The sequence below is a fragment of the Zea mays genome, chromosome 2 (genome assembly GCF_902167145.1).
Source record: "Zea mays cultivar B73 chromosome 2, Zm-B73-REFERENCE-NAM-5.0, whole genome shotgun sequence".
In the NCBI taxonomy this organism is placed as follows: domain Eukaryota; kingdom Viridiplantae; phylum Streptophyta; class Magnoliopsida; order Poales; family Poaceae; genus Zea; species Zea mays.
In genome coordinates, this window is record NC_050097.1 from 193,296,962 (window position 1) to 193,311,979 (window position 15,018).

General features: G+C 54.0%; 2 protein-coding genes, 1 non-coding gene and 1 pseudogene across 3 annotated transcripts; 3 read left to right on the forward strand and 1 right to left on the reverse strand.

The window, feature by feature from the left end:
* Positions 1–385: 385 nt before the first annotated feature.
* LOC111590835 (uncharacterized) lies at positions 386–2,109 on the forward strand. The gene has a single exon (XM_023301679.2). The coding sequence runs from the start codon at positions 1,716–1,718 to the stop codon at positions 2,067–2,069; it is 354 nt and encodes a 117-aa protein (XP_023157447.1). The 5' UTR covers positions 386–1,715; the 3' UTR covers positions 2,070–2,109.
* LOC100277811 (uncharacterized) lies at positions 634–2,089 on the reverse strand. Its single transcript, NM_001329046.2, is given in 2 exon segments — positions 634–815; positions 1,587–2,089. Coding segments are annotated over 2 exon segments (153 nt in total). The 5' UTR covers positions 1,638–2,089; the 3' UTR covers positions 634–713.
* A 3,334-nt stretch (positions 2,110–5,443) lies between the features above and the next one.
* On the forward strand, positions 5,444–6,902 carry LOC103647508 (uncharacterized; annotated as a pseudogene).
* Positions 6,903–8,367: 1,465 nt separating this feature from the next.
* Positions 8,368–8,438, forward strand: TRNAG-GCC (transfer RNA glycine (anticodon GCC)). The gene has a single exon. It is a non-coding gene; the product is annotated as a tRNA-Gly (tRNA).
* Positions 8,439–15,018: the final 6,580 nt, after the last annotated feature.

Genomic DNA, 15,018 nt, shown 5'->3' on the forward strand with positions numbered 1-15,018 from the left:
GAACACGGGTTCTTACTCGGACAGATTTTAGCGTAAAACATGAATCAGAACAGCGTAAATGATTACGAATTTTAGCGTAAATCGTAGATATGTTTCGAAACGGCGAATGTGGCCCGAAAATTACAGCGTAAAAATCTCGTGCGTCCCATCGTGATCGGGTTCTGACTCGGACAGATTTTAGCGTAAAACATGAACCAAAACAGCGTAAATGATTATGAATTTTAGCGTAAATCGTAGATCTGTTTCGAAACAACGAACGCGGCCCAAAAATTATGGCGTAAAAATCTCGTGCGTCCCATCGTGACCGGGTTCTGACTCGGGCGGATTTAAACGTAAAACGTGAACCAAAACAACACAGTGTAAATGGGTATGAATTTTAGCATAAATCATCGATCTATTTCATAATGGCAAATGTGGCCCCACATGAGGTTGTCGCAAAACACATCAATAAATGTCGTAAATTAAAGTAAAACATGTCAATAGATGTCATAAATTGGTGAAAAAGGCAACACGTGATTTGAGGTAATTATAGCATAAAATGCAAGCTAACCATCAAAACAAATGTTTCAGATTTTACTTCTACGTGCCACCATTGGATCGGATGCCATACCAACACCACCAAGAACTCGTTGATTTTGCAGTAAAATTTGAACCTTCAAAGGTAGAAACACAATTGATTTCTTTTATAAAAATTATTAACTATTGAAATATTGCTATGATGCTGAACGCCTTGGATTTGGATTGAGGATTCTTGGTAATAACCTCTTGGTAGGAAAAGGTGTCCACGGTGAAAATGTAAACTCTGCATTTGATATCTGCCAGGAAAAGAAGGGTAAAGTCAGATAAGCATGAAAAAATGAACATGTATTTGACAGGCCACATATCAAATGGAAAATATTTAAATAAAAACAGGTTCACTTTATAATTATATGTTTACTAATATAGTTTCATTAAATCAACTTGTGGTAATAGTAACTAGTTATTGATTCAGATCAAGGTTGGATTCACATCTAACAGAATGAAAATATTGCTTGAAAGACAACATTCCTTACCAACTCATATCCTATTAAATTCTGCTGGATTGATGGTTGGATATTATTAGCTCCTATTACTCCTAAAATTTAAAAAATTGAATTAGTCTTTTTGAGTCGTATATACCAAGAACAGGTATGTACTTCATGTATGTATGAACAGGTACAGACATATATAGAGACACCAGAGAAGTCAAATCATATTATTAGCTCCCATCCTTGCTGCTACCTCTGTCACATATACCTAACCATACAGAACAAGCGAAGACTCCAAAATAATTAGGTCACATCGCATAAAACATTTTACAGTGAGCAAAATGATTACGTCTCATCTCCAATATAGTTAAGTTTCCTACAGTATTTAAGCTCTTATTTTAGTTATATTGTTGCACATCTCAATAGTTATTAGCTTATACTAACAGTAATTTAAACATAGTGCACCTCTAACAAAACTGTAATAGCAAGAAAATTTAAGACTAGTACCTAAACTATCAAGCTACAACCTAATAAGTGCTAGTATGGTACAGAGATAAATAAGCAGAAACAGGGAAGCACCTTCGTGTTGGCGAATCTAAGGAGCCCAGTGAGGAAGGGGAATCTGAGCATCCCTGTAGAGGAAGACACGAGCACGGCATCCACACCACCTTCCTTCCCGGTCGTTGGCAACCAGTAGTGTGGCACCACATGGATGAGACCCCTGCATCACAGGCGAGGGGCACCGACGCGAAGGCCACGAGGGCGAAGATGTCGATGGGCAGTCAAGGAGGAAGCAGACCCCTCCAGCTCCAGGAGATGGCTTGCTGGCGAGTGGTAGCCGCCGCCGGCGGACAAGCAGATCTGCGAGGAGGGCAGGAGGCACACGTTATGGGGACAGGGTCAGAGTCTGAAGTTTTCACCTGGGAGTCTAGGACCGAGGTGAGGGAAGACATGGAGCTCAGCGTCGGGGATGGAGCCGTCGCGTCGGGGATGGAGGAGGAGTCGAGGGGGAGTGGAGGAGGAGCCGCCGTGTCCGAGAGCTCCAAGGCTGGCGACGGCTAGGGTTTGGAATGAGGGCGGTTGGCAATTTGGTGTGACCTGGGGGTGAATTGGGCTAGCACTCGGGCTCGCCCAGCTGGGCCTCCAGAGGTTCGGACCTCCGCCACACACAGGTGAGCCAGACCGAATGGTATGACCAGGGCTCCCTTTAGTTATAAGAAGCCTAGGGCTTCTAATACCTAAACTATATATATATATACTGTATTTATATATTACACCTGGGTGCATTCAATATAGAGAATGCACCCAGGCCGAACCTATGTGCCAGGTCCGAGCCAACCGTCCCACCCAGGCCGGTTTCGTCCCTCCCGCACGCTCCGGACAGAACCTTTTCATTTTCCCGCCCCCGCCCCTCTTTCTCCGCGAACGGCTCCTCCGCGAACGGCTCAACCTCCTCACATAAGTTGCAATCACACCAGACTTGCAGTTGCAATTATACCAGACAGCAGTTGCAATCATTGTTTTGTTTTAACAGATTTTTGGACATAGTTATATAGAAGTTGCAATCACACCAGACCAGCAGTTGCAATTACACCAGACACAGTTGCAATCATTGTTTTGTTTAACATATTTTTGGACATAGTTATATAGGAGTTGCAATCACAACCAGACCAGCAGTTGCAATTACACCAGACAGCAGTTGCAATCATTGTTTGTTTAACAGATTTTTGGACATAGTTATATAGAAGTTGCAATCACACCAGATCAGAAGTTGCAATTACACCAGACAGCAGTTGCAATTATTGTTTGTTTAACATATTTTTGGACATAGTTATATAGAAGTTGCAATCACAACAGACCCACAGTTGTAATTACACCAGACCAGTAGTTGCAATCTTGTTTGTTTAACAGATTTTTGGACATAGTTATATAGAAGTTGCAATCACACCAGACCAGAAGTTGCAATTACACCAGACCAGCAGTTGCAATCATATTTTTTAACAAAATTTCTCAGAGTTATTCAGTACTTGCAATCACATAAGAGCAACTCAGCAGTTGTATCCACACTACACCAGCAGTTGCAATTACAACACACCATCGGTTGCAATCATTTTGTTTACATTTTTTAATAGATATTTGAGTAAAATTATACAACAGTTGCAATCACACATAATGCGGGCTTGCAATCACACATAATGCGGGGGACAGGGAGGCACGCAGACAGAGAGGCGCGCGGCGGCGCGGGGACAGGGAGGCGCGCGGCGGCGCGAGGACAGGGAGGCGCTCGGCGGCGGTGGGATCTAGGTTTAGAGGATCGGAGGAAGGAGGAGACGGCGGCGGCGCGGGGATAGGGATGCGCGCGACGGCGGCGGGGGCGGGGAGGCGCGCGAAACAGGACTTACGCCTGAGTGCATTCAATATAGAGAATGCACCCAGGTGCATTTTAGCAGCGCCGTGTATATATATATATATATATATATATATATATATATATATATATATATATATATATATATATATATATATATATATACTAACTATTAAGCCCGGTTTGTAGACTGCCCCCGCCAGCGCGTAACACCCGCCGCTCCGCTGCCGCCGTAACTCACGCTCCGCGAATCCAGCTCGCCTCCAACCGCTTCTCCCACACGCCCGCCGCGATGCACGCCTGGCCTACCACACTCACGTCGCCCGCGCGCAGCACCCCCCTCCGCGAATCACGGCGGGACCTGCACGCCCGTCCGCCGCGAAGCCCCCCCCCACACGCCGGACGCCGCGAACCGCCCGCGCGCAGCACTCCCGCACGCCCGTACTTCTCGCAGGTTAGGGAGGCGCCAGAGAGGAGCATGAGGTTGCCGTTCCCCGTGATGTAGACGTCGTCGTCCAGCTCCACTTCCTCGGAGACCTCGCAGCGCGTGTGGAAGTCACCCTTCCCATGGAGGTCCCCCTCACATGTCGCCGTCGACGACGGCGGGTCCGCGCGCGGGAGCGGGGGCGACGGCGGCGAGTAGCCGTGCCACATCAGGATCGAGTACGGGTCCGACTCCGCCCGATCTGAAGCCTCCGCTCCACCGCCCCGGTCGAGGCCGGTGTTCCCGAGAACCGCGCCGAGCAGCAGCAAAAGTCGTAGATTGAAGAGGGGACAGAGATGAAAGGCCATGGATGGCTCATCAGAATCCAGGCTCTAGGGGTTGGTAGCGCAGTACTGTCTCCGGATGCCGCGCCTGTAGTGGTCGCCGGCGATGGCGGCGGCGGCGGCGGAGGCGGGTGTTCCTGGAGTGTGGGCGCTGGCTGATGCGTCGAGGACTCGAGGTGATAGGGAAACGTCTGTGCTCAATCTGTCTCGGAAGCAAGGGACAGGGAAACATCTGCCCTCTATCTTGAATTCGTTGCCATAGAGCCGCGGGACCGGATCCGAAAATGATTTAGGGTGCAGTGTGCAGATCAGTAGATGTTCAAGCCACTTGTCTACTGCAAGTTGCGTGAGCAAGCTCTGGTCGCTCACAGCGTGTTTGGTTTGCATCACAAAACCATTCCATGGCGTGTGCTGTCGTTTGGTTTAAGCTGCGGAATCAATCAGTCTTTCATGGAGTTGTTCTGCGTAGAGACCCCCCCGTTGGCTATTCTTAAGGAACAGACACCTTCCTCCAAAAAGTTCAGATAACACCATGCCTCACTGGTACGTGCGGTTTTGGATGGATATCCAAACTAAATGGGATGTTTATTGGCTTTTTTATGCTTAAGTAGGTCAAATCATACTGCAGCGTCAAGGCATCAACAGACGATGTTTATTGAGCCGAATCACCAGGTCGTGGGCGTCGATGAGCGCGCTGTGCTCCCGCGCTAGCAGGACACCACTGTTGCCGACCACGGCGCACGACGCGTACAGTCGGGGGCGTCGCCGTTGCCACCCCTCGCCCCGGCGGCGTACTGGTCCATGGGGCGCTTGATGAGGTCCACGAGCTCGACCATCACCTGTGGCTCGAACCGCTGCTTGCCGAGCCAGTCGCGGAGGAACTGCGGCGTCCCGGCGCTCCGGGGGAGCCCTCGTCAGGTTGAAGGAATAGGGAGGGCGTCCACACGCCTGCCCCGGCCGCCGCCGCCACCCCTCAGGTGATGTCCGGTCCCAGCCCCCACCGGAGATCGCCGCCGAGCGCCACCCCTCGGTCTCGTACCTCGCCCGAGATCGTGGATCTACGCCCGATGTGGGCGTGGGGCGGCGTTGAGCGTGTGGCTGTGGGCCTCCTCATCGCCCCCACGCCGCTGGAACACCGTCGTGTCTGTAGTGGATGAATGCAATATTGGCCATTTCTGTTTATCTCATCACTAGCTTTTTTTCCTTCACTTGTGGTCGGCTTCTCTTGTTTGCTGTTGGCTTCATAAGCGCACAGAAGGACAAGAGATAGAGCGACGAAGTATATTGCTCGGAACTCTCCCACAGCGGGGCTCTGAGATGAGTAATGGGTTCTGAGGATAGAGCCGCGCGAGCTTCCTCCCATTCTGCGTCCCTGCGACGTATGGGCACTGCCGGGGGCTATGACCTGTAACCAAAGAAGAGGGAAAATGCGAGATAAGCAGCAGCTGGACCATGATAACCAGAGATGCAGGTGAGTAGATCTTTGGTTTCTCTTTGTTTGGTTCTTGGTTCGCTGTTAGCTCATCAGTACCCATCATTCGCTTGTGTTCGACTCAAGCTACAACCGTAAACAAGTTACTGACCTTTTAGACTGGATGTTTCAGGTATGGCTGTTGATTTGCTTCGTGTTCACAGAATCCTCTCCACTCTGTTGGAGACAAAGTGGATAACCGCCACGAGTTATATAGAAGGTAGAGGTAATACCCAGAAAACAACCGAATTGTTGCTGGAAGCTGGTGAGCAAGAGCTTTTACGCACCTGGGAAGACCCAATGGACGAGTAGTGCAAACAGGACAGCAAGGACTCGATTCGGAGAACAATCATGGAGCATGATAAGGTCTTCAGGCAGCAGGTATGTAGCAAGCAGCACCATAATTTGTGAGGTATATTTGCACACATATACGACGAGAAGTTAACAGACTGCTCCAGTTCTGTAATAAGTTGACGACCAGTTGTTAGTCAGACCTAAGTTGTCTTGTCATCCATGCAACAAGAACTTTTGCATCTGATACTGCTTCTTTGCATCAGGTGCATGAGCTGCATCGTTTGTACCATGTACAAAAAACATTGATGGTTGAATGTGATAGCCACAGGTATCAATCGAGAGCAGAAGGAACTCATAAAGTGGTGCAGGGATCAAGGTCGAACCTCAAGTGCAGTCCTTCTACCTCAGGGACAAACCAATCTGCTCTCCTTGGTAATGCACAATACCCAGCTCCACAGCAAGTACATGAAGATTTTAGTCTCCATGAATGCAAGCCAGTGAACTGCCTCAACCTCTTCGGTGAAGAAAACTAAGCAGCCAAAGAAAGGTTTCACGAGGAGAACCATAAATCAGTTGAAGACGAAAGTTGGAGCGCTGCTGTAGAGAGTGATCTTGACCTCAAACTGAGCATTGGCCCCAGCTCACATTCACCAGAAACACCACTCTGGCTATTCTCAGGAAGCAGGGAAAGAAACCCTTTTGGCCATCATCGATGAGAGCAAGCTCTAATTAGTTACCTGCAGGGGGCGACAGGAAGGATGTCTTCTTTTACTAGGCTGATGATCAACACTTCATACCCAGGTCTCTGCTTATTGACCTGGAGCCGAGAGTGATCAATGGAATCCAGAACAGCGAGTACAGGAACCTGTACAACCACGAGAACATATTTGTTGCTGAGCATGGTGGTGGTGCCAGGAACAACTGGGCCTGTGGGTATCATCAAGTAGAGTTTCTCTGTATATCTCTGCTTGGACCTAATGTTTCCACTGGATCAACCAATCTTGCAGGCTTTGTAGACTTTCTTCTTTTGTCACTTGGCGAAATGCTTATTTTTTTGTTTTAGGAATACATGTTCAAATTCCTTTTCATATTCTCATATGGTGAACAAGTTGTTGATGATATCATGGACATGGTTGACAGAGAAGCAGATGGAAGTGATAGTTTTGAGTTTGGTTCTGTATTGATGGTTGGCAAAAAATATATATTGTTCGTTATTATTTGTGTATCGTCACAATGTACATGCATTGTACTATATATATTATATGTTAGTTTTCTTACACTTGAGATTTCCGGAAATTATTAGTGATGACAAATCCAATATTGTTGTTCCATGAAATTTGTTGGGAGATGGAAATTATGGTCATCAACAACTCTAGCACACAAAGTGTGCGTTGAACTAAGGATTAGTTCCTATATAATGGTACATTGGCGCTAACATTGTTATGCATTTTAATGCACCCGTAGTAACGCACGGGCATAGACCTAGTATATATATGAGAGTCACAACCTGCGTGGATGGATGTAAAATAAGTTATTTTAGTACTATTAACCTGTATCCACTCATACGCTCAAAATTATTGTATCTAGTTGGTTAGGGCGGCGTCATCGACGTACATCCGTCCAATCAGGCTGTGTGACCACTTCGACAAGAAACAGTGGCATGTGATTGACTGACCGTGGGGCGTAGGTACACTGAATTTCCGTGGGGGCGGTCGTCCGAGCGGTACTTATTGGCTTTTGCTAGCTTGGTATGGTACCCATGCACGTAGAGTCGTGTGTGCATGCTCACTTGCACTTGCACAGCCGGAACGAACTTGGCCGTCCAAGAGACCAGAGCAATCACGTGGCTCTGTGGCCCCATGCACGTACTATTTCTACACAAAAACGCTTGTGCAGACCAGCAGCTGTCCGTTTCGACGAGACGCAAAGGGCGTGGTCAGACTCGACGACCCCACTGGCCGCGCAGCAGCACTCGTGTCATAGCGTGAGGCGGAGACCGGAGCGCGCCGAGAGGACAGCACGCAACACCGGACGGATCGTCTCAAATGTCACAGGCTCAGTCACAGGCGCCCCTCCTGATAGTTGGTCGAATAATAAAAACGTTGTATTTTCCGGTATATCATTATGGATTGGATTAGTCTTTCTGGTAGCTATTCTGAATTCTCTTATTTCTTGAATTTATTTAGTATTTAGTAACCCGATACAAAATAAATAAAAAGAAAGACCCTTTTTGAAAAAAGTAGGATTTTTATACACATTAAAATGCTATTTTCGTTCCGAATTATTACCTCTTCTCTTTCATTATTATGAAATTCTATTGCCATTAGAATATTGATTGATAGACAGTTAATAAAAAGAAAACTCTAATAGAAAATGAAATGATCGACCCAGACATAGATGGTCGACCCAGGTGGATATACCCTATAAAATATAGGACGTAGCAAGCGTAGTTCAATGTAGCGAGCGTAGTTCAGTGGTAAAACATCTCCTTGCCAAGGAGAAGATACAGGTTCGATTCCCGTCGCTCGCCAACTTAACCCGATGGCAGGACAGATCTCCCAACCTAGAGTATATTCTCGGCCCCGTAGCTTAGCTTAAGATCTTCGTATTTCAAGTCCACCGGCATAGGACCTGACCTTGGGAATAAGCCCTGCCCTGTCCTCTAAGATATGAGATCCACCCATACCTAAACCTGGAAAAGCGGCAGGCTCTAGTCGAACTCCATACCAGAAGAGAACCCTTTCCGTTAGAAGAAAGAGAAAAGGGGCCGACCTATGCACTTCAAGAGAACCAACCCAAGAAGCACTCAATAAACTATTATATATAGTCCTGGCCACCAGATCAAGCTAGCAGGAATGGGTACTACAGCACCAAGAAAAATCGATGGAAAGGGATATGAAACTATTTTAGATGCACGCTCTAGCTCTAAAGCAAGCTTATACGCACTAGGCCCAGCTCTGTGACCGTGTCAAGGGCGAGCGAAGCGATCGTTCTCTACGTTTACGAACGTCGTGTTTTTTTCCCACAACCACAAGGCACAAAGAGTCTAGGTTCGCTGCTGAATTCTTTGCAGGAGATTTGGTGTGTACCCTTTTGAGTTTTGAGCAGTTGAGCTGGAAAGGAAGTACTGTACTATATGTGCAGTGCAGATAGTGATACCACGCCTGCTAGAAGGAGCAGTTGCGTCAGTTTCACTTCATTTCAGTTATTTTCTTTTTTTCTTGAGAGGGGGTGGCAGTTGCGTCGGTTGGAGAATGCGATGTCAGCTGTGACTCAAGGAGACGCGACAACTGCAGCTGCAGGCCGCCACCTTCGACATCATCAGGAGAATGACTACTCCCGTACCATGGGAAGCCCGAAACGTGACGCTTGAAATCAAATGTAGCAGTTCGGTCCAACCCTAGCCACTTGAAACCCAATTGCACTGCGGATTATCTTTCTGCTGGTAGACAAACCTGCTTGCCTTGGGAGTCAATTTTGGAGTGAGCGGTTGCCAAGTCCAAGCTTGGTTCAGGTAATCGTAAAGAGATGATGAGACAGGGGAGGGAGATGATTGACTAATCAGAGCCCAATTACATTAGGCGTTCCCCCCAAATCGCCCAACTTTTTTGGATTTTAGCCCTTTTTAGTTTTTTTTCACAACTATGCCTTTTGCAGTTTCATTTCAAAAAATGGACCCCAACCTCAGCGTCATCATCATTGGCGCCGAGGTAACGCACATCGACGCCAGTACCATTGGCGCCAACTTTTCCTACATGGCAGCCGATGTGGCAAGTCCCAGGGGTCGGCGCCATAGATCTTGGCCGACCCCCTGAGACTTGTCACATCGACTGCCACGTAGGAAAAGTTGACGCCAATTATGTTGGCGCCACTATGTGTGTCGGGGACCATAATTAGGGGTACCCTCAAGACGCCTAATTCTCAGCTGGTAACCCCCATCAGCATAAAGCTGCAGAGGCCTGATGGGTGCGATTAAGTCAGGGATCAGTCCATACGAGCGACTTGATCACGCCTCGCCCGAGCCTAGCCTCGGACAAGGGCAGCCGACCCCAAGGGGTTTCCGTCTTGCCCGAGCCCCCCCTTTAACGGCGGACACATCTCCGGCTCGCCCGAGGCCTTGCCTTCGCTAAGAAGCAACCCTGACTAGATCGCCGCACCGACCGACCGAGTCGCAGGGGCATTTAACGCAAAGGTGGCCTGACACCTTTATCCTGACGCGCGCCCCCCGGCAGAGCCGAAGTGACCGCCGTCACTTCGCCGCGCCACTGACCGGTCTGACAGAAGGACAGCGCCGCCTGCGCCACTCCGACTGCAGTGCCACTTGACAGAGTGAGGTTGACAGGCAGTCAGGCCCTGCCAAAGGCGCCATAGGAAACTCCGCTCCGCCCGACCCAGGGCTCGGACTCGGGCTAGGACCCGGAAGACGGCGAACTCCGCTCCGCCCGACCCCAGGGCTCGGACTCGGGCTAAGACCCGGAAGACGGCGAACTCCGCTCCGCCCGACCCCAGGGCTCGGACTCGGGCTAAGACCCGGAAGACGGCGAACTCCGCTCCGCCCGACCCCAGGGCTCGGACTCGGGCTAGGACCCGAAAGACGGCGAACTCCGCTCCGCCCGACCCCAGGGCTCGGACTCGGGCTAAGACCCGGAAGACGGCGAACTCCGCTCCGCCCGACCCCAGGGCTCGGACTCGGGCTAAGACCCGGAAGACGGCGAACTCCGCTCCGCCCGACCCCAGGGCTCGGACTCGGGCTAGGACCCGGAAGACGGCGAACTCCGCTCCGCCCGACCCTAGGGCTCGGACTCGGGCTAAGACCCGGAAGACGGTGAACTCCGCTCCGCCCGACCCCAGGGCTCGGACTCGGGCTAAGACCCGGAAGACGGCGAACTCCGCTCCGCCCGACCCCAGGGCTCGGACTCGGGCTAAGACCCGGAAGACGGCGAACTCCGCTCCGCCCGACCTTAGGGCTCGGACTCGGGCTAAGACCCGGAAGACGACGAACTCTGCTTCGCCCGACCCCAGGGCTCGGACTCCGCCCTGGCCTCTGCCGAACGACCTCCGCCTCGCCCGACCCAGGGGCTCGGGCTTGGCCTCGGCAACGGAAGACAGATTCGACCCCAGCTTCGGAGGAGCCCCCACGTCGCCCGGCCTCGGGCACGGGCCCGCCACGTCAACAGGGAGCGCCATCATCACTCCACCCCGAGCCGACTCGGGCCGCAGAGAACAAGACCGGTGTCCCATCTGGCTAGCTCCGCCAGATAGGCAATGATGGCGCTCCGCGTGCCCTGTGACGACGATGGCTCTCAGCTCCCTTACGGAAGCAGGGGGACGTCAGCAAAGACTCGACCGCTCCGACAGCTGTCCCTCCGCCAAGCTCCGTTGCTCCTCCGACAGCCACGACATCACGCCAACAGGGTGCCAAGATCTCTCCGGCTGCCACATTGGCATGTACCTAGGGCGCTAGCTCTCCCTTCGCTAGACACGTAGCACTCTGCTACACCCCCATTGTACACCTGGATCCTCTCCTTACGACTATAAAAGGAAGGACCAGGGCCTTCTTAGAGAAGGTTGGCCGCGCGGGACGAGGACGGGACAGGCGCTCTCTTGGGGCCGCTCGCTTCCCTCACCCGCGTGGATGCTTGTAACCCCCCTACTGCAAGCGCACCCGACCTAGGCGCGGGACGAACACGAAGGCCGCGGGATTTCCACCTCTCTTCACGCCCTTCTCCGGCCACCTCGCTCTCCCCCCTTCACGCTCGCCCACGCGCTCGACCCATCTGGGCTGGGGCACGCGGCACACTCACTCGTCGGCTCAGGGACCCCCCGGTCTCGAAACGCCGACAGTTGGCGCGCCAGGTAGGGGCCTGCTGCGTGCTGACGAACAACTTCCCATCAAGTTCCAGATGGGCAGTCTCCAGCAACCTCTCCGGCCCGGGACTGTGCTCCGTTTCGGGAGTCTTGAGTTCATGTCCTTCAACGGCAGCTACGACATGATACTCCTTCCACCGCCGCGCGACAACGACAATGGCGGCCGACAACCCGCCCGCCGGCGGCGGAATCGACGACATCTTCCCCGCGTGGTGGAAGAACAACATTCGAGCTCGTCCCGTCCTCTCCCCCGCCAACGGAGGAGGAGGCGGGGCAACCAAGGCCAAGCGGGAGGCCGCGCTTCGTCGGCCGTCGAGCGAATCGACGTCCCCAGCGCCCCAACGGAAGGCACGCCGGGCGTCGACCTCGCGTTCGAGACGAAGGCAAGCGCCGTCCCCCCGCGACGCACTGATCCCGAGCAAGAAGACGACGCCAGCGCGCTCGCGGAGGGCTTGCAGGACGTCGCCCTTGTACCTGAGACGACGGTGCAACCAGTCCCCGATGTGACTACGTCGCTCCTCGTCGACCAAAAGGTACGGACTAATTTCCATCCTACGTCATTTCGACTCGGCCTCAACCCGCCTAGCGACCTCACTTTGGCGGGCACTCTCGTTGAGGCGAGTGCAACCCCACTGGGGTTTCGTGTGCGGTCGCCCTGGGACCGATTGACGGACGTCTCGACCTACGGGCCCTCTGGGTCCGAGGAAGATGACGCTCCCAGCATCTGTTGGGATTTCTCCGGATTTGGCAACCCCGGTGCCATGCGGGACTTCATGACCGCATGTGACTACTGCCTCTCCGACTGTTCCGACGGTAGCCGCAGCCTTGACGACGAGGACTGCGGCCCAAGCCGCGAATGTTTCCACGTCGAGCTGGGGGATCCCTCCGAAGGCAACCATCTTGGCATGCCGGAGGACGGTGATCTTCCTAGGCCGGTGCCTCGTGCTGACATCCCGCGGGAGCTAGCTGTGGTCCCCGTTCCGGCGGGGGGTCACGACCCACAGCTCGAGCAAGTCCGCGGGGCGCAGGCCAGGCTCGACGAGGGAGCAGGAGCGCTTGAGCCGGTACGCCGGGACGTCGGGCAGGTATGGGCGGGCCAACCCCGGGCCGGAGAAATACGTCACCTGCCCCAAGGTTTCCAACAGCGCGTCGCCAACGACGTCAGGGTCAGGCCGCCGCCCGCATCCAGCGGGGTCGGTCAGAACCTGGCAGCCGCAGCGATGCTCCTCCGCACGATGCCGGAGCCATCAACCACCGAGGGTCGGCGAATCCAGGGAGAGCTCAAGAATCTCCTGGAAGGCGCTGCGGCCCGACGGGCCGAGAGCTCTGCCTCCCGAAGGCAGGGGTACCCCTCGGAACCTCATGCCGCGACTTCCCGATTCATGCGGGAAGCCTCGGTCTACACCGGGCGCACGCGCAACACCGCGCCTGCGGCCCCGGGCCACCTCGGCAACGAGCACCACCGTCGCGACCGTCGGGCCCATCTCGACGAAAGGGTGCGCCGAGGCTACCACCCCAGGCGTGGGGGGCGCTACGACAGCGGGGAGGATCGGAGTCCCTCGCCCGAACCACCCGGTCCGCAGGCCTTCAGTCGGGCCATCCGACGGGCGCCGTTCCCGACCCGGTTCCGACCCTCGACTACTGTGACAAAGTACTCGGGGGAAACGAGGCCGGAACTGTGGCTCGCGGACTACCGCCTGGCCTGCCAACTGGGTGGAACGGACGACGACAACCTCATCATCCGCAACCTCCCCCTGTTCCTCTCCGACACTGCTCGCGCCTGGTTGGAGCACCTGCCTCCGGGGCAGGTCTCCAACTGAGATGATTTGGTCCAAGCCTTCGCCGGCAATTTCCAGGGCACGTACGTGCGCCCCGGGAATTCCTGGGACGTCCGGAGCTGCCGGCAACAGCCGGGAGAGTCTCTCCGGGACTACATCCGGCGATTCTCGAAGCAGCGCACCGAGATGCCTAACATCACCGACTCGGATGTCATCAGCGCGTTCCTTGCCGGCATCACCTGTCGTGACCTGGTGAGTAAGTTGGGTCGCAAGACCCCCACCAGGGCGAGCGAGCTGATGGACATCGCCACCAAGTTCGCCTCTGGCCAGGAGGCGGTCGAGGCTATCTTCCGAAAGGACAAGCAGCCCCAGGGCCGCCCATTGGAAGAGGCTCCCGAGGCGTCTACTCCGCGCGGCGCCAAGAAGAAAGGCAAGAAGAAGTCGCAATCGAAACGCGACGCCGCCGACGCGGACCTCGTCGCTGCCGCCGAGTTCAAGAACCCTCGGAAGCCCCCCGGAGGTGCTAACCTCTTCAACAAGATGCTCAAGGAGCCGTGCCCCTATCATCAGGGGCCCGTCAAGCACACCCTCGAGGAGTGCGTCATGCTTCGGCGCCACTTCCACAGGGCTGGGCCACCCGCGGAGGGTGGCAGGGCCCGCGACGACGACAAGAAGGAAGATCACCAAGCAGGAGAGTACCCCGAGGTCCGCGACTGCTTTATGATCTACGGTGGGCATGTGGCGAATGCCTCGGCTCGGCATCGCAAGCAAGAGCGCCGGGAGGTCGGCTCAGTGAAGGTGGCGGCGCTAGTTTACCTAGACTGGTCCGACAAGCCCATCACCTTCGACCAAGCTGACCACCCCGACCACGTGCCGAGCCCGGGGAAATACCTGCTCGTCGTCGACCCCGTCATCGGCGACGTCAGGCTCACCAAGGTCCTGATGGACGGGGGCAGCTGCCTCAACATCATCTACGCCGAGACCCTCAGGCTCCTGCGCGTCGATCTGTCCTCCGTCCGGGCAGGCGCTGCGCCCTTCCACGGGATCATCCCTGGGAAGCGCGTTCAGCCCCTCGGACGACTCGACCTTCCCGTCTGCTTCGGAACGCCCTCCAACTTCCGAAGGGAGACCTTGACGTTCGAGGTGGTCGGGTTCCGAGGAACCTACCACGCGGTACTGGGGAGGCCATGCTACACGAAGTTCATGGCCGTCCCCAACTACACCTACCTGAAGCTCAAGATGCCGGGCCCCAACGGGGTCATCACCGTCGGCCCCACGTACAAACACGCGTTCGAATGCGACGTGGAGTGCGTGGAGTACGCCGAGGCCCTCGCCGAGTCCGAGGCCCTCATCGCCGACCTGGAGAACCTCTCCAAAGAGGTGCCAGACGTGAAGCGCCATGCCGGCAACTTCGAGCCAGCGGAGACGGTTAAGGTCGTCCCACTCGACCCCAGTGGTGACACC

Bases quoted from the DNA above. Each gene is read 5' to 3' on its own strand.
- LOC111590835 (XM_023301679.2), top strand. From the start codon at position 1,716: ATGGATGAGACCCCTGCATCACAGGCGAGGGGCACCGACGCGAAGGCC.